The sequence below is a fragment of the Schistocerca piceifrons genome, chromosome 5 (genome assembly GCF_021461385.2).
Source record: "Schistocerca piceifrons isolate TAMUIC-IGC-003096 chromosome 5, iqSchPice1.1, whole genome shotgun sequence".
Classification (NCBI taxonomy): domain Eukaryota; kingdom Metazoa; phylum Arthropoda; class Insecta; order Orthoptera; family Acrididae; genus Schistocerca; species Schistocerca piceifrons.
Genome location: NC_060142.1, coordinates 359,664,904 through 359,688,812, shown reverse-complemented (window position 1 = coordinate 359,688,812; position 23,909 = coordinate 359,664,904). Strand labels below are relative to the sequence as shown.

Below are 23,909 nucleotides of genomic sequence, written 5' to 3'. Positions count from 1 at the left end.
TGACCTAAGATGTTAAGTGCCATAGTTCCCAGAGCCATTTGAACCATTTGACCTTTCAATAGCTGTTAAGATGTGGGAGAAAGATCGTGAAATTTTGTGCAAACTATTTTGAGCCTTAATAAAAGGAGGAATGGATTTGCAGCTATCAAAAATTAAATTTTTAATAGGGAAGTAAATAATAGCAACTGAAGAGTTACCAAAACAAACAATGAGAAATAACTTACGTCACTCATGGGATTCAGTGAGTTTTATAGGAAATTTGAACCTCAAGAAGCATAAATGTGCAAAATCTGCAGGCACTGTTAAAGAAAGATGTTTCATGGACGTAGATAAATAAATGTTAAGATGCTTTTAATAGAGTGAAAGAATTGTTTGATGAAAATATAATATTATTTCATCAGGACTTAAATCAATACTTCTGTTTTTCCTCAGACAGTAGTTTCTGTGAGTATCTTTGACAAGAAGGCTGTAAGTACTGTGTGAAGCCTTAAAAATTTCTAGTATTTTTTGCTTTGTCATGGAACTGTGCACAAAAAGTGTGAAAGAATGGGCCTATATGATTACAGACCAATATCTTTAACATTAATTTGCTGCAGAATTCTTTAACATATTTTGAGTTTGAATATAACAAATATCCCCGAATCAGAAAAGCTTCTGTCCACATATCACCATAGATTCAGAAACTATTGATAGCGCATAAATCAGCTTGTCCTTTTGTCAATGACATCCTGAAAACCATGGATGGAGGGCAACAGATAGATTCCTTAGACTCAGATGTCTGGAAAGCATCTGGCAAGGTGCCCCACTGCAGACTATTGATGAAGGTCCGAATACATGGATTAGGTTCTCAGATATGTGAGTGGCTCAAAGATTTATTAAGAAATAGAACATGTTCCATTGTTTTCAACAGTGGGAGTTCATCAAAAACAAGAGTATCATTGGGAGTGCTCCAGCGAAGTGTGATAGGACTGCTATATACATAAATGATATGACAGAGAGGGTGAGCAGCAAACTGCGGCTGTTTGCTGATGACACTGTGGTGTGTGGGCAGGTGTCATCATTGAGTGTATGAGGATACAAGTTGATTTAGACAGAATTTCTAGTTTTTGTGATGAATAGCAGCTTCCTTAGCAGATGAGTAGGAAAAATAAGCCTTTAATGTTTGAATGCAGCATTATTATTATCCTGTTTGACACAGTCAAATAAATTAAATACGTAGTCATTATGAGAGACCAGATTATATACATCAAAAAATCCTGGAAATATGCATGAAAAATCCATGAAAAGTGTCAAAATATGCAAGATTAAGTAATAAAAAAAAACATTATAGTTACTGCATGCATACATCTCAAAGTAAAACCAAACCTGTGAATATCACTTAGGAGAGCTGGCCATGCAAAAAAAGGTACATTTAGGATAATCATATCATTTTCTGAATACTTTCTGGTAGAGGTTAGGAAGGGGGTCTTCCTGAGATTATTTTCGGAAAATTTGCAAAATGGGGATGTATACCGTCTTTTAAGAATTGTTGCTTTTTTGTTATTGATGTTGGTAAGAAACGAATGCAATGCAAGTGAGGCACAGTGAAACAATTGATATGTACATGACCAACTTCGAGAATATATCACACGAAGAGAGGCACACTCAAAAACTCCATAATATTTTATTAAAAAAGAACATACAATGAAGAATTTTTTGAATAGCATTAACTTTTAATTAACACATTGGACCAAAGCATCATTTACAATTTATTTTAAATTTTTATAATTGTGTAAACATAAACGACCAAGTACCATTCCAAATGTTTGGCAGTAAAATTGTGTCCTCGATCACTCAAAACATTTTTATAAGCATAAAAGGACTGTTCTACATCAACTGAGGTAACTGGGCAGACTTATTGTTGCTGGTAAAAGTTCACCTGTCCCATTAATAAAATTATCAATTTGGCACAGGGGCTCAAAGCCTGTGTTATTGTTTAAAATATTTTCAAACTTTTCTTTACTGTCGGTTTCTTAGGAATATCTCCAGCAACGGGGAGTTCACTAGAATAATTTCATTCATTAACTGAATAGATCAATGCTTTTTTTTTTTTTTTTCTTTTTTTTTTTTTTTTTGGAAATCATTAAAAGCTTACCCCTCTAATGGCCTAGAAATGTTCATGGAAAAACAACACAGCTTTGACCACACTTTCCTAAAATCTCCCATTAAACTGAAGTCCAGCTTGTTTCATTTCACATCACTTTTCAACATTGCACCCCATTATTTAAACAACATGACTGTGTCAAGCAGGACACTGCTAATGCAGCATCTGAACATTAGGGGTTTGTTTTTCCTACTCATCAGTATTAACTTACATTTTTTCTACATTTAAAACTAGCTGCCATTGATCGCACCAACTAAAAATTTTGCCTAAGTCATCTTGTGTCATCCTACAGCCACTCATCTTTGACACCCAGTGTCATCAACAAACAACTGCATATTGCTGCCCTCCCTATCTTCCAGATAATTTATGTATATAGAAAATAATAGTGGTTCTATCACATTTCCCTGGGGTATTCCTAATGGCTGCCATGTCTCTGATGAACTCTTACCTTTCAGGACAACATACTGGGTCCTTAACTTAAGAAGTCTTCGAGCCACTTACATATCTGGGAAACAATTCCTCATGCTTGTACCTTCATTAACAGTCTGCAGTGCTTTCTGGAAATCTAGAAATATGTAATCTGCCTGTTGCCCTTCATCTGTAGTTTGCAGTAAATCAAGTGAGAAAAGGGCAAGCTTCACACAAGTGATGCTTTCTAAAATGGTGCAGATTCATGGACATAAGCTTTTTGGTCTCTAGGAAATTTATTATATGCAGGTTCAGAATATGTTGTAGAATTTTCCAGCAACCTGATGTTTAGGATATTAGTCTGCAATTTTACTGGTCTGTTATTTTGCCTTTCTTGCATAAAGGAGTCACCTTCGATTTTCTCCAGTCACCTGGGACTTTGCGGTGCATGAGACATTCAAGTCAAATGCAAGCTAAGTAAGGGGCAATGCCATAGTGCTCTTTCTAGTTCAAACACTCTCCAAGTCTTTTTGATTGATTTATTTACTTTCTTAACCAAAGTCACTATGATGACATCTGGCCACTAATCACCATCTCTATACAAAACCACTGATAAGGTCCACCCTGTTTTTAGCAATGAGATCTAAGATACTTCCATTGCATGTGGGTTGCAGAAATTGCTGCTCAAAACAGTTTTCATAAAAAAATTCAAAACTACTTCACAAGACTGTCTGTACACCCTGCAATGAATCCATAGACATTCCAGTCCATACATGGTAGGTGAAAGTTGCCTCCAACTAGTATTTTAAGATCTGAGTATTTTTGTGCCACTGACTATAGACTTTCTTTTAAACTCTGTAAATGTAACAGCAGAATTGGGTGGCCAGTAATAACATCCAACAATTAACTTGATTCATATAGACCTGTTATATGTGACCTGATAACTTCACTGTCACACTCAATTTCAGCCCAACATACATATTTTTGTCAACTGCAATGAACACTCCCCCTCCTAGATGTCTAATATATCCTTTCAACAAATGTTCTAGGTCTCACTAAATATCCCAGAACTTCCTACTTAAGGTTCAGATTACATATCCTTTATTTCCATAATCCCCCTGGTCATAATCTTTTGCTAATCCCTAACCTCCACAGACTTATCCCCTTCCCTGTTCCCATTCCAGCACTACATATGTCTTCTATTCTGGCAATGCACCCTTTAGTCTTTTCCCATCCTCTAATTCTCTCCTCTCCCCTCTCCCTTTTCCACTCCCCCTTGCCCCCTCCTGCCAGCACACCCTCCTGACTCTGCATCCAGCAACCCTATCCTGTCCTCGCCACATTTCTGTACGCTCTCACAGGCAGCGCAATATACTCCTCTATCCCTACCTTGCCAACCCTCTCCATCTCTGCTCATGCCTGCTCCTTACCACTGCATCTGCCCCAGATTGCTGCTCATGTCATAAACAGCTGCAGTCCATGCAGAGGCATACACGTGTGGATGTGTGTGTGTGTGTGTGTGTGTGTGTTTTCTACTCTGACTCAGAAAAGGACTACTCCAAAAACTAGCAAGTTTTCTTTCTTTTGTGTGTGCCTATCGACAACTCAATGCTTTGCTTTTCAGTAAGTGGTCTCCTTCAATCCAAAAGTATAAAGTGAAAATTACAGTGGTTAGCATGATACAGACAAAAAAGACTAAGTTAACTGGGTACCTAATTTGACATAACAGATTCATAAAAAAACATCTTAGAAGCAAAAATTCTCTGAAAAAAAGAGACAAGCCCTGAAAATCTGATTACAAAGTATTATTGATGGAATGAGCTGCATCAACTAAACTGTTCAAAAGAGTTAGGGGAAAACAACTTTGGGTATCTGCCGTACTCCATTGAGCTATTATAGAGGAGTGAATATGCTACCAAATCATTGGCCTCAGCACTAGAAATAATGTTTTAAGACTAAGAAAAGAGAAAAAAAACTGAAATGTCTGGCAGGTGTCAAAAATCTATCCTGGGTACTTTTCATTGGACTTTGTGACCTTCAATAATGTCTATGCCCTCCATGAGCGTTAATACCATCTGACACCCACATGGAGTGCCCTGTATAAATCTGCAAATGTCACCCTTTGGTATTCATTCCCATGTTTCCATGAGGCCCCTGAAAGTTCTTACAGAGTGTGGTGGAACAGGACAACCATAAACATGTCTGCCAAGCATGTCCTACACATCTCTGATGGGGTATAGGTTTGGTCTCACCACTGGATACTACACTAATTCAATGTCCAGGCTTTGCAACATGGGCCATGGCATTACCATGCATGAGGACGAATTGAGCAGCCACCACAGGGTCTAACAGGATCTGCTCAGTTCACTGACTGGCAGTAAGGCAACCATGGACAATGACAAGAACCATATGGCTGTCAATGATGAAGCCTCCCCCCACCATCACAGAATCTTGGCCAAATCTGTCATTTGACAGGTACTGCTCTCTGTGGCATTTCCACACATGACCTTTCATATAAGGCTATTTGAACATGTCTGTCAAATAACACATTTTGCTAATGACAATGCTGACAGTTCACATGGGAATGGTACAACTGAAGGCAAGCTGTATTATGTTGTTGTGTCAAGTGAGGTACTCAAACAGGAAATCTGGATGTCCTTTCTCGCAACCAGTTCCTTACAGTGCTCTGTCAGTAGCCTAAGGTTACATTCTGCACATTTATAAGACCCAACCCCCCTCACAAACACACACACACACACACACACACACACACACACACACACACACACACACAAGTACAGATGTTGTGAGCTAGTAAGCCCTACCCATCACCTTTTATGCAAATAGTAATAGAAATTCTTCTATGGGACAGAGGAGTTGTCAAGGGGAAACTTTCTCTGTGTTTTTTCAAAAGAGGGATATAAGCATCTGCAGCAACACAATGGAAAGTCCATCTTTTTTGGATCCAACAGACTGCCCTGCTTTGCATGTGCTTGGTTGTTTGCAGTGTCCACAAATGACAAATGCCAATTGTGTACCTCGTTAGAGAACACTGGGACACAGGTACTCACTTCCTTCTGGAGGGTCACCTGATACTATAATTCATAACACAGACAATAGGAGGCAAATGATTTTAGTTGTTGCATATATTGTAGTTCCTTTGCTAGTATACAAAGCCAACAAGAATTTGGAGGCATATCCCATAAACAATGTAGAATTCAGCTGAGTAATTCTCTGGTATTCTGAACATGTGCTGTGATTTACTAAGCAAGTACATACTCAGTAAGAAATAGCCTCATTATAACAGCATGGGGACACTGGCTAGTTGTAGGTGGTTTTTGATAAAAGCATTGGACTTGTTGAAGATGAGAAGTCAAAAACATTTCAAATTCTTTAAACTGTGACATTAATATCTCCTAAACTACTTTTAATGTGATGCTAGTCATGTTTTCAATTCTTTCCCTTGGTCATTTGGAGAAACTACTTCAATATGTACATGTCATATTCAGTAAGGCCAACAATACCATCCTTAAAATTTCCATATTAATATCTTTTGGTGAATTTTGGACAAATTTCAAATTTAAGTGCACTGCCTTGGCATTTTCTCTTTCAACAAAAATCTCACCTTAGGATTTAGGATAAACAGTTTTGTCGGGAGGCCCATTGTAGTTTGTGCTCGTGTAAGAGCATGAATCACAACGGTCTTTCCACCTCCTGTTGGACCAACTATCATTGTTGAATGACGTGTCATCATTGTTTCATACAACTGTATCACTTTGTTCACCTGTAAATCATAAACACAACTTTCTATAGCAATGAAAGAAAAGAAAGAATGAAAAAAGAAAGACACCCATCACCTTAATCTCTCCCTATGATCCTTTTCATGAGCCTCTAATTTCACAATTTTAGTGCACAAATCCTGTTGTAATAATAAGGTGTAAAATAAATTCAGCCTTTGTATTCTTCATAATCCTTAGTGATACAGGGAGGTTAGTACAAAATGCTCTTTGGTCTGTATCAAACAAAGAAAAAAAGAGTTCACTATTGTTGAAGTTATTTGAAAATGTTGACTGTTATCTAAGGTATTTAATGAGAAAAGTAACTAATATTCGTTGAGACTGTCACAAAATAAGCCTTCAGCCAACAAGGCCTTTGTCAAAAATAGACAACAGGAACAAACACACACACACACACACACACACACACACACACACACACACACACACAAACACACATTATATTTTGAGTAACAACTATTCTTTTCATAATATTGTTACACTCCAGCCTAGATTTTCCATTGTTTAGTATTCATTCATTCGTTTCCTGTTTTGTATGGAACCTGACAAGAAGTAGAAATGTGATCCCTCAGGTTTTCTTGACATGAATGATTAATGGCGTGCTTCAAGGTTGTCTGTAAAGTCATTGTTTCCATTTTATGCACTATATTTTGATATCCAACCCAACTGTATTCTTTAGATGCCACTGGTTTTGATGATATGTGTGCTTGCTATCTTTAACAAAACACAGTCCTTGAATGTTACTGATGAGTTAATTCAGGCCTCATTGCCATCTGCTAGTGATAATTATAATTTTACCACCAATCAAATACCTGTGTGTTGTTGATGAGTTGACAGTGGATTTTCTGCCCCATATGTCAATAGTGTTTTGTAGTTCTGGCTGCTAAATTGTGTTTGTGTACTCTGTTGTTGTGATCTCATTTTGCTGTATTCAACTTTGCTTTACATTCTACTTGTAATCATGGTTGGCATCACAATGCTTTTATCAACAGTTATTCCACTGAAGAGGAGACTAGGGATACGAAGAGTGACAGTGATGATGAATTATTTTATGTTGATGTGGTAACTGCTGCACATTCTGAAAGCAACTGCCCTAAGCCATCTATGTCAACATGTGTAAGATTACACTCTTACATTTCAACAAGAAATGAAACTGATACTTTAGCTGAATCCAAAGAGTCTGAAAATTATAATGAATGTTTAGTGAGAAACCACAGTTTAGAGACAAATTTACTGAGAAGAAACCACTTTTGTCAACTTAATCAAGAATGTGATGATTCGCCTTTGTGGCACAAATGTAAACTGAAATTATCCAAGCTTTCAGACATATTTCATGTTATTTTTGGTAGAAGATGCTGTGCTGACACATAGAGAATGTTTGAAGTGCTTTGATATCTGTTTCATACGTGAAGAACACAAAAGTAAAAATCCAGCGTACATAGCATCAGATAAATAAATACAATAAAAGATCAACTACTTACAGTATCAACTATACATTTACCAACAAAATTTATCTATCCACTTTGATTCCTAGTTGCCTTGAAGATTTCATTGCACATTTGCACACACAACATAGCGTTTTCATACATTTCCACAAGCTGTTTAGGCTTATACTCACCTTGTGTTTTGTGGCTGTCTATGGCTGAATTATCATGGCAGAACATACACAGGAAAGGATGAACATTTTAGATTATGTATGCCTGATTCTGAAAGTTATATTACATGTATGAAATATTTCTAATTACATAACAGGGAACTATGTCATTCATTTTCATGGACAAGACATTATCAGAAGATACATGACACAGAACTATGTCATCCATTTCCATGGACAAGACATTATCAGAAGACTAAAAAGAGCATTGCCAAATTTTCTGCAGGCCTCGTTATTACAGACAGGCTATCGACTCATATCTGTCAAGCAGGAAACAAAAAGTTGTAGTAGATAGTCAAGATGGTGTCCCAATATCTTCAGAATGGGGTACCATCACATGTGGAGTGCTGCAGGGCTCAGTTCTGGGTCCCCTACTTTTTATTATATTTATAAATGATCTTCCTCTCTCTACGGAATATTGTAGATTCACCATTTTCGTGGATGACACTGCACGACTTATTGATAATTCAGTAGATAAGCTTGAGGTAACGGCAAATAAGGTTTTAAATGAAACGGTGAACTGGTTCAACATTAATGGTCTTATTTTAAATTACTGTAAAACAAACTACGAGGGCAGTTCAATAAGTAATGCAACACATTTTTTTTCTCGGCCAATTTTGGTTGAAAAAACCGGAAATTTCTTGTGGAATATTTTCAAATATTCCCGCTTCGTCTCGTATAGTTTCATTGACTTCCGACAGGTGGCAGCACTGTACGGAGCTGTTAAAATGGCGTCTGTAACGGATGTGCGTTGCAAACAACGGGCAGTGATCGAGTTTCTTTTGGCGGAAAACCAGGGCATCTCAGATATTCATAGGCGCTTGCAGAATGTCTACGGTGATCTGGCAGTGGAAAAAGCACGGTCGTTGGGCAAAGCGTGTGTCATCATTGCCGCAAGGTCAAGCAAGACTGTCTGATCTCCCGTGTGCGGGCCGGCCGTGCACAGCTGTGACTCCTGCAATGGCGGAGCGTGCGAACACACTCGTTCGAGATGATCGACGGATCACCATCAAACAACTCAGTGCTCAACTTGACATCTCTGTTGGTAGTGCTGTCACAATTGTTCACCAGTTGGGATATTCAAAGGTTTGTTCCCGCTGGGTCCCTCGTTGTCTAACTGAACACCATAAAGAGCAAAGGAGAACCATCTGTGCGGAATTGCTTGCTCGTCATGTGGCTGAGGGTAACAATTTCTTGTCATAGATTGTTACAGGCGATGAACCATGGGTTCATCACTTCGAACCTGAAACAAAACGGCAATCAATGGAGTGGCGCCACTCCCACTCCCCTACCAAGAAAAAGTTTAAAGCCATACCCTCAGCCGGTAAAGTCATGGTTACAGTCTTCTGGGACGCTGAAGGGGTTATTCTGTTCGATGTCCTTCCCCATGGTCAAACAATCAACTCTGAAGTGTATTGTGCTACTCTTCAGAAATTGAAGAAACGACTTCAGCGTGTTCGTAGGCACAAAAATCTGAACGAACTTCTCCTTCTTCATGACAACGCAAGACCTCACACAAGTCTTCGCACCCGAGAGGAGCTCACAAAACTTCAGTGGACTGTTCTTCCTCATGCACCCTACAGCCCCGATCTTGCACCGTCGGATTTTCATATGTTTGGCCCAATGAAGGACGCAATCTGTGGGAGGCACTACGCGGATGATGAAGAAGTTATTGATGCAGTACGACGTTGGCTCCGACATCGACCAGTGGAATGGTACCATGCAGGCATACAGGCCCTCATTTCAAGGTGGCGTAAGGCCATAGCATTGAATGGAGATTACGTTGAAAAATAGTGTTGTGTAGCTAAAAGATTGGGGAATAACCTGGTGTATTTCAATGCTGAATAAAACAACCCCTGTTTCAGAAAAAAATGTGTTGCATTACTTATTGAACTGCCCTCGTACATTCAGTTCCACAAAACATCCAAAGATGAGGAAATAGTAGTACAAATATTTGAGCAGACAATAACCAGGGTAGATTCCTCAAAATACCTAGTTTTGCATATTGATAGCAAACTGAATTGGTCAAACCACATCGTGGATATGTGCAAAAGACTAAGTTCAGCAACATACGCATTGCGCATTGTTTCTTCTTATAGAGATGTGGAAACCATGAAGTCAGCGTATTATGGTTACTTTCATGCAATTATGGCATTTGGAATTAAATTTTGGGGAAATCAGCCACTGGCTAAAAAAGTACTGTGTGCACAAAAAGAGCCATAAGGATCATGTGTGGAGTCCATCCTAGAGCCACATGCAGGAATCTTTTTAAGAAGCTTGAAGTACTTACATCCACTGCGCAATATATATTCTCATTGATGTGCTTCATAAGGAAAGAAAAATCCATCTTTAAGCTGAATAGTCACAATACTAGAAGGAAACATGATATCCACTATGAACAGCCAAATCTAAGTATGGTGCAGAAAGGAGTCCATTTCAGTGGCTGTAAGATTTTTAATGCCCTCCCTTCAAGAATTAAGTGTTTGGTAGATGATGATCTCCCGTTTAAAAGAACCTTAAGGCAGTTGCTATTGCAAGGATCATTTTACACATTAGAAGAGTTCCTGAACTACATTGTTTAACATCTCTTGTATTGTAAATTGCAAATGTATGCCCAAATTTGTATTTGTAATACTGAATATTTTTATCGTAAACATATATTTTGCAATATTTACTTCTCTGTAACGCTTATTATATTGTAATCTTTCTCTCTCTCTAAAATGTATTTTTGTTGTGGGACGTAAGTTATTGTTTACTGTTTTTTGTTTTGTAATCTCTATCTATATGTAAAATGTATTTTTTTGTAGTGGGACCTAAGTTACTGTTTACTGTTTTTGTTTTGTTTTATGTATTACCATAAATTCTGGCGAAAAGCTTGTAAAATTGACATGTTCCATGTCCTGTGATAGTGTCAGAACATGGATCACCAGAAGAAGAGATAAATAAATAAATAAATAAATAAATAAAATCTCCTCTTCTAGTCATCAAGCAGTGAATTACTCTAGCAAACAAACCATTTGTGAAGCTACCAAACAAGCCTCATAATACAATGATAGTGAAGTTAGAAAGATTTTAATATGGCTCGCAACAAACACCAACTTATCATTTATGGCTTTCATCCTCCACACACAATGAAACAGTATAGCTTGCACAGGAACAGAAAGTAACCAACAACATGTGACTCATAAATATCTGCTTAGTTAAGACAAAAAATTGTTAGTTTGCCTATTTCATAGAGTGAAGAGTGTATCAGTATAGTATCATCCAGACATAGCTACTGTATTACCCAGTAATAGCTATAAAGTAAAACTAAACTACTTACAAGTGTTGAAAGTTGCCTATAACTATTTGATCTGGTTATAAAAATCATATCAAGGAACTATTGAAGGAAAAGTCACCTTTAAATAGCTGTGGATTAATATTAACTGTTGATTCACAGAAAAGCCTCAAGTCAGAAATTAATTGCTACATCTACAATAATATTCCTCTTGGCGGCAAAAAAATTTAGTATGACAGTGAAAGACATCACAAAGAGTACTCCAGAAATTATCAGCAAATGACAAGGCAGTCTGCTTGGGTAGCGTTGGACCAGGTAGAAGCACAGAAGAAGGCTAGTTTGTGCAGAAAGATACATTATGCAACAATGAAGCAGCACTCAATTCAGCAAGTAGCAAGCACTTCTGTAGCAACCACAGGGTTAATGAATATATAGAAAAACCAACAGTTTGTATAAATAGCTCTTTGAACAGGCTACTGTACGGCATTCATGAAATCATATCATGAAGTGCATGCCAATGATTGTTTGTGTGCATGCACTTGGAGGGGTTCTGTGGAGCTTACCATTTCGATTGTTGATTTATAGATTTTTGAAATGCAGCAATATATAAAGTCAATCACACACATTTCTGTAAATGTGTTATGTTGCTTATTATACTAGTTCTTGTACAATGTGTATAACATAAAATTAAAAAATTCCCATATAAAAAGATTTTGCATATTAAAAAACACAAGACCTGCTCTGGCAGAACAATATATCGTTGCTCCTGTAGAACTTGCTTGACTGCTGCCCCAAACTCTGGATACTCAACTCGTGGAACTTTGTGGGCATCAATACCACGGAACAGGTCATCAATCAGTCCAAGAAATAATGGTACATCATCAAATACAAATTTTGGTAAGTTCATATCCCTAGATAAGAAAGCGAATATAAACTTTGAGTCACACAAGTCATAATCACAGATTATAGTAAATTCTGTGTGGTACTGCATGGAAAATACTTGGCACATAAACTTGAGCATTTTCAGTTCAAAACAGATAATGCATGTGTCAGAGAGAAAGAGACAGAGAGAGAGAGAGAGAGAGAGAGAGAGAGAGAGAGAGAGAGAGGATGACAGAAAGAGCGAAGAGAAAGAAAGCAGTTTGATAGACATGCATTCAATACTTTTTTTCTTTTCTTTTATTTACCTTAAAGCACGCATCAACACAACATCTTCTTCCAATTCAGGTGACCCTCTTTTGAGTTCTCCAGCCATAACAAGCACAGATTTGAGAGCACGTAGTCCAAAATCATAGTGGAACTGCTTTGACAACTGTTCACGAGCCAATTTGTACAAAACAGTCATCTTCTTTGCCAAAACCTTCAAAGAATGTATCAGAGTTTGACTTTATGAGAATCTATTTGTAGATGAAAATTCCAAAAAAAATATTGTTTTACATCACTGAGCAGTTTAATGCAAGCTACATCTACATCTACATGTACATATACACTCTGCAACTCACTGTGAAGTGCATGGCAGAGGGTACTTAGTGTTGTACCACATACTAGTGTTTCTTCCCAGTCAAACTGGGTACAGAGTACAAAAAGAATGACTGTTTACATGCCTCCACATATGCCATAATTAGGCTAATTTCATCTTCACAGTGTTTACACCAGTGGCACATAAAAGTGGGGGGCTGATGTATTACTAGATTCTCCACTTAATACTGGAACTTTATAAGAACTCTTTCATGGGATAATTGGCATCTATCTTCAAATGTCTGCCAAATTTAGGTTTTCCAACATTTCTGTGATGCTCTCTTACAAAACAAACAAACCTGTGACCATTCATTTTCTCCTTCTCTGGATACATTCAATCTGACAGAACTGCTTTTTCTCATGGAGAACTACATTTCTGTGTTTTGTGAAGAACATTATTTTACATTTCTGTTGCTTGAAAGGAAGTTGCCAATCTTTGCACCACATTGGACTCTTGTCAAGATCTGACTGGATATCTGTGCAGATTTTCTCAAATAGTACTTCATAACAGACAACTGCATCAACTGCTGAAAGTGTGAACTTGCTATTAATGTATTGTATCAACTTGGTAATAAACAACATGAACAGCAACAATCCTCACTCACTTTATCAAGACAATCCTGAAGTTACTTCTACTAGTGTTGATGACTCTTCATGCAAGATAACATGCTGTGTCATCCTCGCCAATAAACCCTAAATTCATTTCAAATATTGTTTGACATTCCATACAATCACAGTTTTGTTAATAAATAGTAGTGTCGTACAAAATCAAATGCTTTTAAAAAGTCAAGAAATATTTAATCAGCTGGTAGTCTTGATCAGTGGTTTTCAGATTATGTGGGTACAGTGTAAGTAGGATGTCTCATGAATGATGTTTTCAATATCCATGCTGGTTGGCATTGAAGTCATTCTGTTTGAGATGCCTATTCATGTTTGAGCTCAGAACATGTTATACAATTCTACAATAGACAGTCATCAATGAGACTGGATGGTTATTTTGTGGATCACCTCTACTACCGTTCCTGCTGACTTTTGTGACTATGCTTCCTTCCACCAACTACACTCTTTTTTGCTTGAGAGATGTATGGTGTATTATGGCTAAAATAGGAACAAATTTAAATACAAATTCTGTATAGAATCTGGCAGGAATTCCATTAGGACCATGAGCCTTGTTAGATTTCAGCAATCTCAGCTTTTTAACAATACTATTGACACTAATATTCATGTCACTCATCTTCACAGTGATGTGAGAATTAAATTGGAATGGTACTTCTGCATCTTCTTTTGTAAAGGAATATCTGAAAAAAGAGTTCAGGATATTTACCATTGCTTTGGTACCCTCAATTTCAGTTCCTCTGTCATCCACCAGTGCATGGACATTAGTTTCAGTGCCAGTGAAGGATTTCAAATATGACCAAAATTTCATTGGGTTTTGTGAGAAATCTTTCAATATGATTTTACAATGGCAGTTATTGAAGACGATAGGCATTGCTCATTTGATGGCCAGATATGTTTCATTCACCATCTCTCTATCTATATAAGTATGCTTTGTTTTACATCTATAACACAGTAGTGACTGTTTCTTTAGAAGTTTCTTCACAGATACAACTATCCATCTATTTTGCTGTCAACCAGTCTTTCAAACCGGTGCCACAGATCCTCTACATGCCTCTCTCCAAGGTAAATGTTTTGACTTCCTCTTTGACATATGACATGACTGCTTTTTATCCAGTTTACTGACCAAGTGGATCTTTTTACTCATTTTCATTGCCCTTCATGCTTCAGTAATCATTGCTGTTAGAACAACCTCATGGTTATTGCCAGACATCATTGACAGGGTCAGGTCTATTTTTCACCATTAGATCAAATATATTCCAGTGTGTGAGGCCTTCTGGGCTATTCATTCCAGGTAATTTTCAGAGAAAGCATTTAATATCATTTCACAGAATGTCATGTGAGAGTCATCAACAGATCTGCAAATAACTACAGATTTATTCTCGAAAAGTGTATTGTGAAACTTAATGTTCATGTTGCATATTAACAACATGGAAGGTAATATTAATACTAACCCCAGATGTTTTGTCACTGAAACAGTATCTATAGTGAAAAGTTGCCAGAAAAAAGCTGTATATAACTCAGTCAGATCTCAATAAACCTGTAAAGTCGTGAAAAGATTAGTAACTAGATCTACTCATTTAGAAATATAAAAACACCCATTTCACAAAGCATAAAAACATATTACCAAAATGTCAATGAGTAATAATTAGAATCAGACAACTCATGCAAATTAATGGGTATAACAGTCCGTATGGGTATTAAATGGAATGTACCAGGAGAATGCTTACAAAGCACTCATGCAACCTATCCAAGAATATTGGTCAAGTGTGTAGAACAATACCAAATAGGATTGTTAGGGTATATGTATACAGAAGGGCAGTTTGCATGAACCAAAGGAGAGCATCACAGAGATGCTCGAAACCTGAACTGACAGATGCTTGAAGATAAATCAGGCTTCAACACATGTAGACCCTCACTTAAATTTCACTTCTTCTTCTAATATTTCAGCTGTATATTGTCCAGCCATCTTCAGAGTGAGCCGATGTGACTGATGCTCCAGCACTTGCTCTGTCCTTTAAAACCTGCAGACTGCACCACTGCACATGCAGCCACAGGTACACAAGGTACCAGAGACATTGATCAGCAGCAAAGAGGTATAACATATGCATGGAATTAGGTCTATGGCTGCAAGGTCAATCCACATGATGATATCTGATGTATCACTGGGAGCTGCATCGTCGCGACACCTTTTGTGCATTTCTTACAGAAAGTACCAGATTCCATGATTTTTCCAAGCTGAAGCTACTATCTCTATTAATTAAACTCGTTGAAAACTGAATTTCAATTGCTTCTTTCGCTAGCTGCCACCATCCTTTGCAGACAGTGAGTGTATGCAAAACTCTGATACACAGAGCACACACACAACATTGCTGATGAGAACAGTCTGGAGGATGAGTGTCTACACTTGAGAAAAGCTTTTTGAAACCAACGGGTAGTCCCTACAGCAGATACATAAGGCATTACAAATGAAACCAACAGTGGGCATAAAGAGTGCATAAGACGACACAGAAAGTTTTAAATCGATAGCTTTTCTGCTGTATGTTGGAAGCCTATCATCAAAAATGAGATGTACAGTCTGTGAGAGATCACAGGTACACCAGGCTCTTACAAGCTAATAAATCAGGGGTGGCAGAAAACTGTATTGACACTGGGCACTCTATGGTGTATGACAATGTCGAAATTTTAGCCTCAACTTCATCTGTCTGGGGCTCAGTAGTGAAAGAAGCAATGGAAATTTGCTTGGTGATAAATTTAATTAATAGAGATTGTAACTTCAGCTTGGACAAATCATGGAATCCAGCACTTTCTGTAGTAAACTCACAAAGATGTCACAACAGTGCAGCTCACAGTGACACATTGATATCACAGTGTGGACTGACTGTGCAGCCATAAACCTAATTCCATGCATATGTCATACCACTTTGCCATCAGTCAACATCTCTGGTGCCTTGTATATCTGTGGGCACATAGTGGTGTGGTCCATGGGGTTAGATGGAAGGAACAAGTGCTGGAGCATCAGACACCTCAGCTCACTCTGAAGATGGCTGGATGGTATACAGCCAAAATATTAGAAGAAGAAATGAAATTTATTTGGCTGCACACCCAAAATTTTATGGAAGTTTCCCCTTACTTTCCCTGTCAACCCCTCTCAATCCATGTCTTCAAATCATCTTCATCATGCACTGCACCTAAGAGGCTACAGTATCCATGTGTAACATGTCTGACCCATGCACCTAGTGAAGGTGCAATGCCATTTTATGAAATAGACAACAGTTTGGGTGGCATTAGTATCCTCAAAACTGTTTTGATTGAGCAAATGTGATCAGTTCAAATTATGATCCACCAAAAATGAAGGCAGTGATTATTAGTCAAAATATTAGTATGATTCTGGTTTTAGTTGGTCATATTTTTTATATTTGAGATACTTCTGGAGCATTGTGCAGTTATGCAAGTTCTCCATTGCTTCCATCATCACCTGTATTTCCTTTCACTTTGTATTCAGAGTTTTATTATGTGCAGATTTTCTGGTATTTGTAGAGGTCTGTCCACCTCACGCCAGTGTCAAACATAAAGAAATTTTAACCAAGACAGAACCTGCTCACAAGTAATGACACTGCTTTTGAACTGGAAGGATACAATTGCTGTCAACCAAGGATAAACATACAACCTCACACCATGATTATAAATCAGTTGCAATATGACACAATGAAGATAATAAGTTATATAGCACCAGTCGTGCAAGCAGTGACTGCTATAAATGAAAAATATTTGTAAATTTCTTGAAAGAGGAACCTGAAGTAACAATGAGAAAAATTAATTATGAACAGTCACACTAAAGGTATGACATTGCCAGATAGCAGTTTTAATACTTGTACAGCATTACATTACTAATTTGTAATGTCATCAGTGTACAAATAGTAAATAAAGTTATTATTTAACGAGAATTTTGGGTGTATTTTCACCAATTGCAATTAACTTAACACAAAATATGAGCACTTTGAGCTTTACAACACCAGTAAATAAGTGGTTAGCAAGTACATTAACAAAAGTAAACAAGCCATTACCACAGCATATCAGGATAATTATTTGATATCAAATGACCTGGTATCATTCAACAGCTGCTAACAGAGAGAGTTAGTACCAACAAATTTGTTTTGCACTTTTGTGTTGCATGATAACATCAAAACAGATTTTTATTACGATTTTCTGACTTCAAGTACATCTGCCTGCCACCAATGTCAATGAGCATCTCACTAACAGTTGGCGATGTTTCATGGGTTCTACCAGTTCAGAACGCAAGATCACACAGCAGCAGAATCTAAGATTGCAGTGTGAGACAGTGTCCTTAGCAGATGTGACAACCAAGATAATTCACATAAGGCTACCCAGTGGGTCAGTTACATGGCATTGTGAACAGTAATATGTAGTATATTGCTTGTGTTATCTGACTAGCTAAATTTTTAGTAGACACTTGACTAAGAAAGTTTACGGTAACATATATTAGCTAATAATAAGTATAAATAATTTTACATTACTATTTATGAAGTGTTTGCAATTTCCTCAGCAAACACGCCTTTCATTGAAGAAGGTACAGCAATGGAAGGATTCATGCAAGCAGTACTTGAGCACTTTTTACTAGTAAATAACAAATTCATGAATTTAGAACAGAAAATGAATGACAGGTTTCCAAAAATGGAAGGGAAAATGTCCAGTTTCACAACACAGATAAATGGCAGGATGGGTCAGTTAGAACAAAGATTAGACATAGGATTTAAATGTGTAGAAGAAATAAGTGTAACTGGAAATATTAGATAGGTGCATAAGTTCTTAGCATTTTTGTTTTGCATGTTGGAGTTTTGGTTACTATGGGTTTACTCATCGATTGTCACTTTTTATTTGTATTTTACTGTTTACTAGTTTACATAACATCAACATCATTTTGTCATCTGAAGATACTAAGAGGAGCTATGAATGGAGTTTCAAGTGGAGAAGTCAGATGATTTCTGACATATTCTTCTGTTTACGGTCAATGAATAGGTTACCTCAGGAGTTGCATCCCGAAACATTTGAGCTGTGTATGGGGATAATGGACAGACCATGGAAAGAAAGTGGTTTTCTCATTTTAAGATGGATTATTTTGACATTAGTGACTCTTTACACTGGAAAAGACCTTGGGGGTTTGATGAACTTCATTTACACGCATTGATCCACAATGATCAATGTCAGAATACTCAAGAACTGGCAAATGTGATGAAGTGTGATCATTCCACCATTGTGTGACATTTGCATGCAATGGGAAAGGTTCAAAATTTGGGTGTATGGATACACCACGCCCTAAGAAAAAAAATCACAAAAATCAGCAAGTGCTCCCACATGTGCATCTCTGCTTACTCATCATTAATTGGCTCATGATCAAACAACCATTCCTATCTGTATCATTACTGATGGTGAGAAATATTGTCTTTGTGCTAACATGTGCAAAAGAAAGGAATGGCTTGGACCAAACAAAGCAGCAATTCCCTGTCCAAAGACCTGTGCACACCCACAAAAGATAATGTTACGCATCCAGTGGAACAGCGATGGTGTACTGTACTACAAATTGCCTCCACAATGTGTAACTATCACTGGTGACACTTATTATCAACAACTGAGATGTCTTGCAGACACAAACCAAGAACAACGACCAAGAAGACAGCATGATGTGCTGCTACTCCATGATAACACCCACCCACATTCTACAAGACCGACAAAAAAGACTATACAGGAGTTGGGTTGGGGAGTCATTCCACACCCACTTTATTCACCTGATCTTATGCTATCAGATTTTCACCTTTTCTGCTGTTGAAGAACATCCAAGGAACTTCCTTTCTGGATGAAAATGTGCTCTGAACATGGCTTGATGAGTTCTTCATCTCCGAATCATGTGATTTCTACAGTCACAGAATAGAAAATTTATCCCAGTATTGACAGTCAGCTCTAAGCAGAGAAGGAGAATATATTATTGATGACTTAACTCCATGTTATGTGTACCTGTCATGTTTATTAAAATTATGGGAATATGGTATGAAGTTATGCACCAACTCAATAGCAGAAGACCACCTACATAGCAAATCAGAACATGTACATGTGATAAAATCAACTCAAGATGATTTAGTTAAAAGACAGGGAGTTTTGGAATTGTTATAAATAAAAAACTAGCTTACAAAAGTGACTACTACAGACATACATACAATAATGATAATCTTTAATGATATAGAGCCTAGAATTCAAAACTTAGATTGTGAGAAAGAACTTGTGAACAACAGTGTACACAGTGAGAATAAGGATATCTTGAAACTCACTTCAGTTTCACCATTTGATATAATACCAGTGGTTGGAACAGCAATGACATCAAATACAGAAGACATATTGGTAACACATAAATAACTCATATATGTAATGGTGCAGTAAACTAAGACTATACAAGTGAGGTTGTTGTTGTTGTTGTGGTCTTCAGTCCTGAGACTGGTTTGATGCAGCTCTCCATGCTAATCTATCCTGTGCAAGCTCCTTCATCTCCCAGTACCTACTGCAACCTACATCCTTCTGAATCTGCTTAGTGTATTCATCTCTTGGTCTCCCTCTTCGATTTTTACCCTACACGCTGTCCTACAATGCTAAATTTGTGATCCCTTGATGCCTCAGGACATGTCCTACCAACCGATCCCTTCTTCTAGTCAAGTTGTGCCACAAATTTCTCTTCTCCCCAATCCTATTCAATACCTCCTCATTAGTTATGTGATCTACCCACCTAATCTTCAACATTCTTCTGTAGCACCACATTTCGAAAGCTCCTATTCTCTTCTTGTCCAAACTATTTATTGTCCATGTTTCACTTCCATACATGGCTAAACTCCATACAAATACTTTCAGAAACATCTTCCTGACACTTAAATCTATACTCGATGTTAACAAATTTTTCTTCTTCAGAAACGCTTTCCTTGCCATTGCCAGTCTACATTTTATATCCTCTCTAGTTCGACCATCATCAGTGCTCCCCAAATAGCAAAACTCCTTTACTACTTTAAGTGTCTCATTTCCTAATCTAATTCGCTCAGCATCACCCGATTTAATCCGACTACATTCCATTATCCTCGTTTTGCTTTTGTTGATGTTCGTCTTATACCCTCCTTTCGAGACACTGTCCATTCTGTTCAACTGCTTTTCCAAGTCCTTTGCTGTCTCTGACAGAATTACAATGTCATCGGCGAACCTCAAAGTTTTTATTTCTTCTCCCTGGATTTTAATACCTACTCCAAATTTTTCTTTTGTTCCCTTTACTGCTTGCTCAATATACAGATTGAATAACATCGGGGAGAGGCTACAACCCTGTCTCACTACCTTCCCAACCACTGCTTCCCTTTCATGCCTCTCGACTCTTATAACTGCCATCTGGTTTCTGTACAAATTGCAAATAGCCTTTCGCTCCCTGTATTTTACCCCTACCACCTTTAGAATTTGAAAGAGAGTATTCCAGTCAACATTGTCAAAAGCTTTCTCTAAGTCTACAAATGCTAGAAACGTAGGTTTGCCTCTTCTTAATCTTTCTTCTAAGATAAGTCGTAAGGTCAGTATTGCCTCACGTGTTCCAACATTTCTATGGAATCCAAACTGATCTTCCCCGAGGTCGGCTTCTACCAGTTTTTCCATTCGTCTGTAAATAATTAGCGTTAGTATTTTGCAGCTGTGACTTATTAAACTGATAGTTCAGTAATTTTCACATCTGTCAACACCTGCTTTCTTTGGGATTGGAATTATTATATTCTTCTTGAAGTCTGAGGGTATTTTGCCTGTCTCATACATCTTGCTCACCAGATGGAAGAGTTTTGTCAGCACTGGCTCTCTCAAGGCCATCAGTAGTTCTAATGAAATGTTGTCTACTCCCGGGGCCTTGTTTCGACTCAGGTCTTTCAGTGCTCTGTCAAACTCTTCACGCAGTATCATATCTCCCATTTCAGCTTCATCTACATCCTCTTCCATTTCCATAATATTGTCCTCAAGTAAATTGCCCTTCTATAGACCCTCTATATACTCCTTCCACCTTTCTGCTTTCCCCTCTTCGCTTAGAACTGGGTTTCCATCTGAGCTCTTGATATTCATACAAGTGACTCTCTTTTCTCCAAAGGTCTCTTTAATTTTCCTGTAGGCAGTATCTATCTTACCCCTAGTGAGATAAGCCTCTACATCCTTACATTTGTCCTCTAGCCATGCCTGCTTAGCCATTTTGCATTTCCTGTCAATCTCATTTTTGAGATGTTTGTATTCCTTTTTCCCTGCTTCATTTACTGCATTTCTATATTTTCTCCTTTCATCAATTAAATTCAATATTTCTTCTGTTACCCAAGGATTTCTACTACCCCTCGTCTTTTTACCTACTTGATCCTCTGCTGCCTTCACCACTTCATCCCTCAGAGCTATCCATTCTTCTTCTACTGTATGTGTTTCCCCCATTCTTGTCAATTGTTCCCTTATGCTGTCCCTGAAACTATGCACAACCTCTGGTTTACTTAGTTTATCCAGGTCCCATAACCTTAAATTCCCACCTTTTTGCAATTTCTTCAGTTTTATTCTACAGTTCATAACCAATAGATTGTGGTCAGAGTCCACATCTGTCCCTGGAAATGTCCTACAATTTAAAACCTGGTTCCTAAATCTCTGTCTTACCATTATATAATCTATCTGATACCTTTTAGTATCTCCAGGATTCCTCCATGTATACATTTTCTGATGGCTTCAGCTGCCAAAGACTGTGGTCATGAGTGTGTGAGCTGCATTTGCATGAGTGTGTGTGTGTGTGTGTGTGTGTGTTTCCTCTATATGGTGAGTAGCATCTGTCCTTTTCATAATAATGTGATGATGAGTTAATTAGAAGTGAATTCCATTATAATGCAGATGTCGATTTTAGGGTTGTGTCAAGCAGAGGATTAAATCATAAATTTCACAAGGTCTCACTCACTATGTGGTAAAATACAATCAAGCTTTTAAAAACATGTTACTGGACACTCTGACAGAGTACCCCAAAATCAAATGAAACTGAGGCGAGAGCAATATGTTCATACTTGATAAGATACAAATGGGGGAAGCAATATTACAAACAACCAGTTAGAACAACAATAGCCATCAATTAGAAAATATATGTAGACAAAGTTAAAAGAAACCATACAAAACAATTACGTAAATTTTCTCCTAGATTCTTTTAGTGAGATATGGGTGATTGACCAACAATTCCTAGAGCAATGGAACATGCTGCATATATTCCTCAAAATTCCTGTGAGTGGAGTAAAAATAATAGGAGTTACAGAAACTGTAGGTAAACAAATATAAGATTCAGTCACCAAGGATATAGTTTGCATAACCCAATGTTGCTCATACTGGGGTTGAAAATACTGACAATTACAGGAACAGACTGGATAACAGAACATAACAGTTGTATTAGGATGTAATAAAGGCTTGATACAATTTCTGTATTGGACAGAGGGTACAATAATAACATTACATTTTGAACCAGTTACTGTATGTAAATCTAGCCATAACTAATAACAGAAACAGTTTTATGCAATTGCCAGGAAATTTATACACACAATTTGAATATGAATATAAATGGAGAGAAATTACATATATTATTAATAAATTTACAGGAATTGTCATAAGATGCAATTTTTAGGAAATGATGTCAAGTTTTTAGATCGTGCAGTAAATACTGATGGGTTGGAGGCTCTGATCCACATAGATTTGATGCAATAAACAAGTATTCTGAACCAACAAACAAGAAACAATTACAGAGTGAGGTGGCACAGTGATTAGCACAATGGACGGGTTGGAGGCTCTGATCCACATAGATATGATGCAATAAACAAGTACTCTGAACCAACAAACAAGAAACAATTACAGAGTGAAGTGGCACAGTGATTAGCACAATGGACTAGGATTCAGGGCAACAATGAATCAAATCCATGTCCAGCCATCCTAATTTAGGTTTTCCTTGATTTCCCTACATCGCTTCAGGCAAATGCTGGGGTGATTCCTATGAAAGGGCATGGCTGATTTCCTTCCCAATCCTTCCCTAGTCTGATGGGACCAATGACCTCACTGTTTGGTCTCCTCCCCCAAATTAACCAAACAATCAAGAAACAATTAAAATCATGCTCAGGGATTATAGGTTTCTATAGAAAATTGTTGCCCCCCCCCCCCTGTATTAAATGCACCACACTTAATGGCCCTTGTTAAACTAACACATCTTGGCGATGGGCACCAGAATGCAGCATGGAGTTTAAAAGAATAAAAAACAGTTCTTAGTTCACTGAAATTTTGAGGAACCTTCCCACTTGGTGGCAGATGCTTCAGAATATGGCATAGAATCTCATCTTATTAGAAGATATGGGTACACACATCTGATGGAATAAAACATTGTCCAATAGTATTTGGAGAGCTATCTGCTGACAAACCATGAGAGGA

General features: G+C 37.6%; 1 protein-coding gene across 1 annotated transcript in view; it reads right to left on the bottom strand.

Moving 5' to 3' along the window:
- Window positions 1-23,909, bottom strand: part of LOC124798989 (dynein axonemal heavy chain 10) — a 1,080,466-nt gene that overhangs the window by 678,524 nt on the left and 378,033 nt on the right. Inside the window, exons 18-20 of the mRNA XM_047262526.1 lie at window positions 12,467-12,639; window positions 12,016-12,190; window positions 6,177-6,335 (exon numbers count right to left, since the gene is read on the bottom strand). Of these exons, the coding sequence (XP_047118482.1) occupies window positions 6,177-6,335; window positions 12,016-12,190; window positions 12,467-12,639 (507 nt within the window). The remainder of the gene's footprint in view (window positions 1-6,176; window positions 6,336-12,015; window positions 12,191-12,466; window positions 12,640-23,909) is intronic.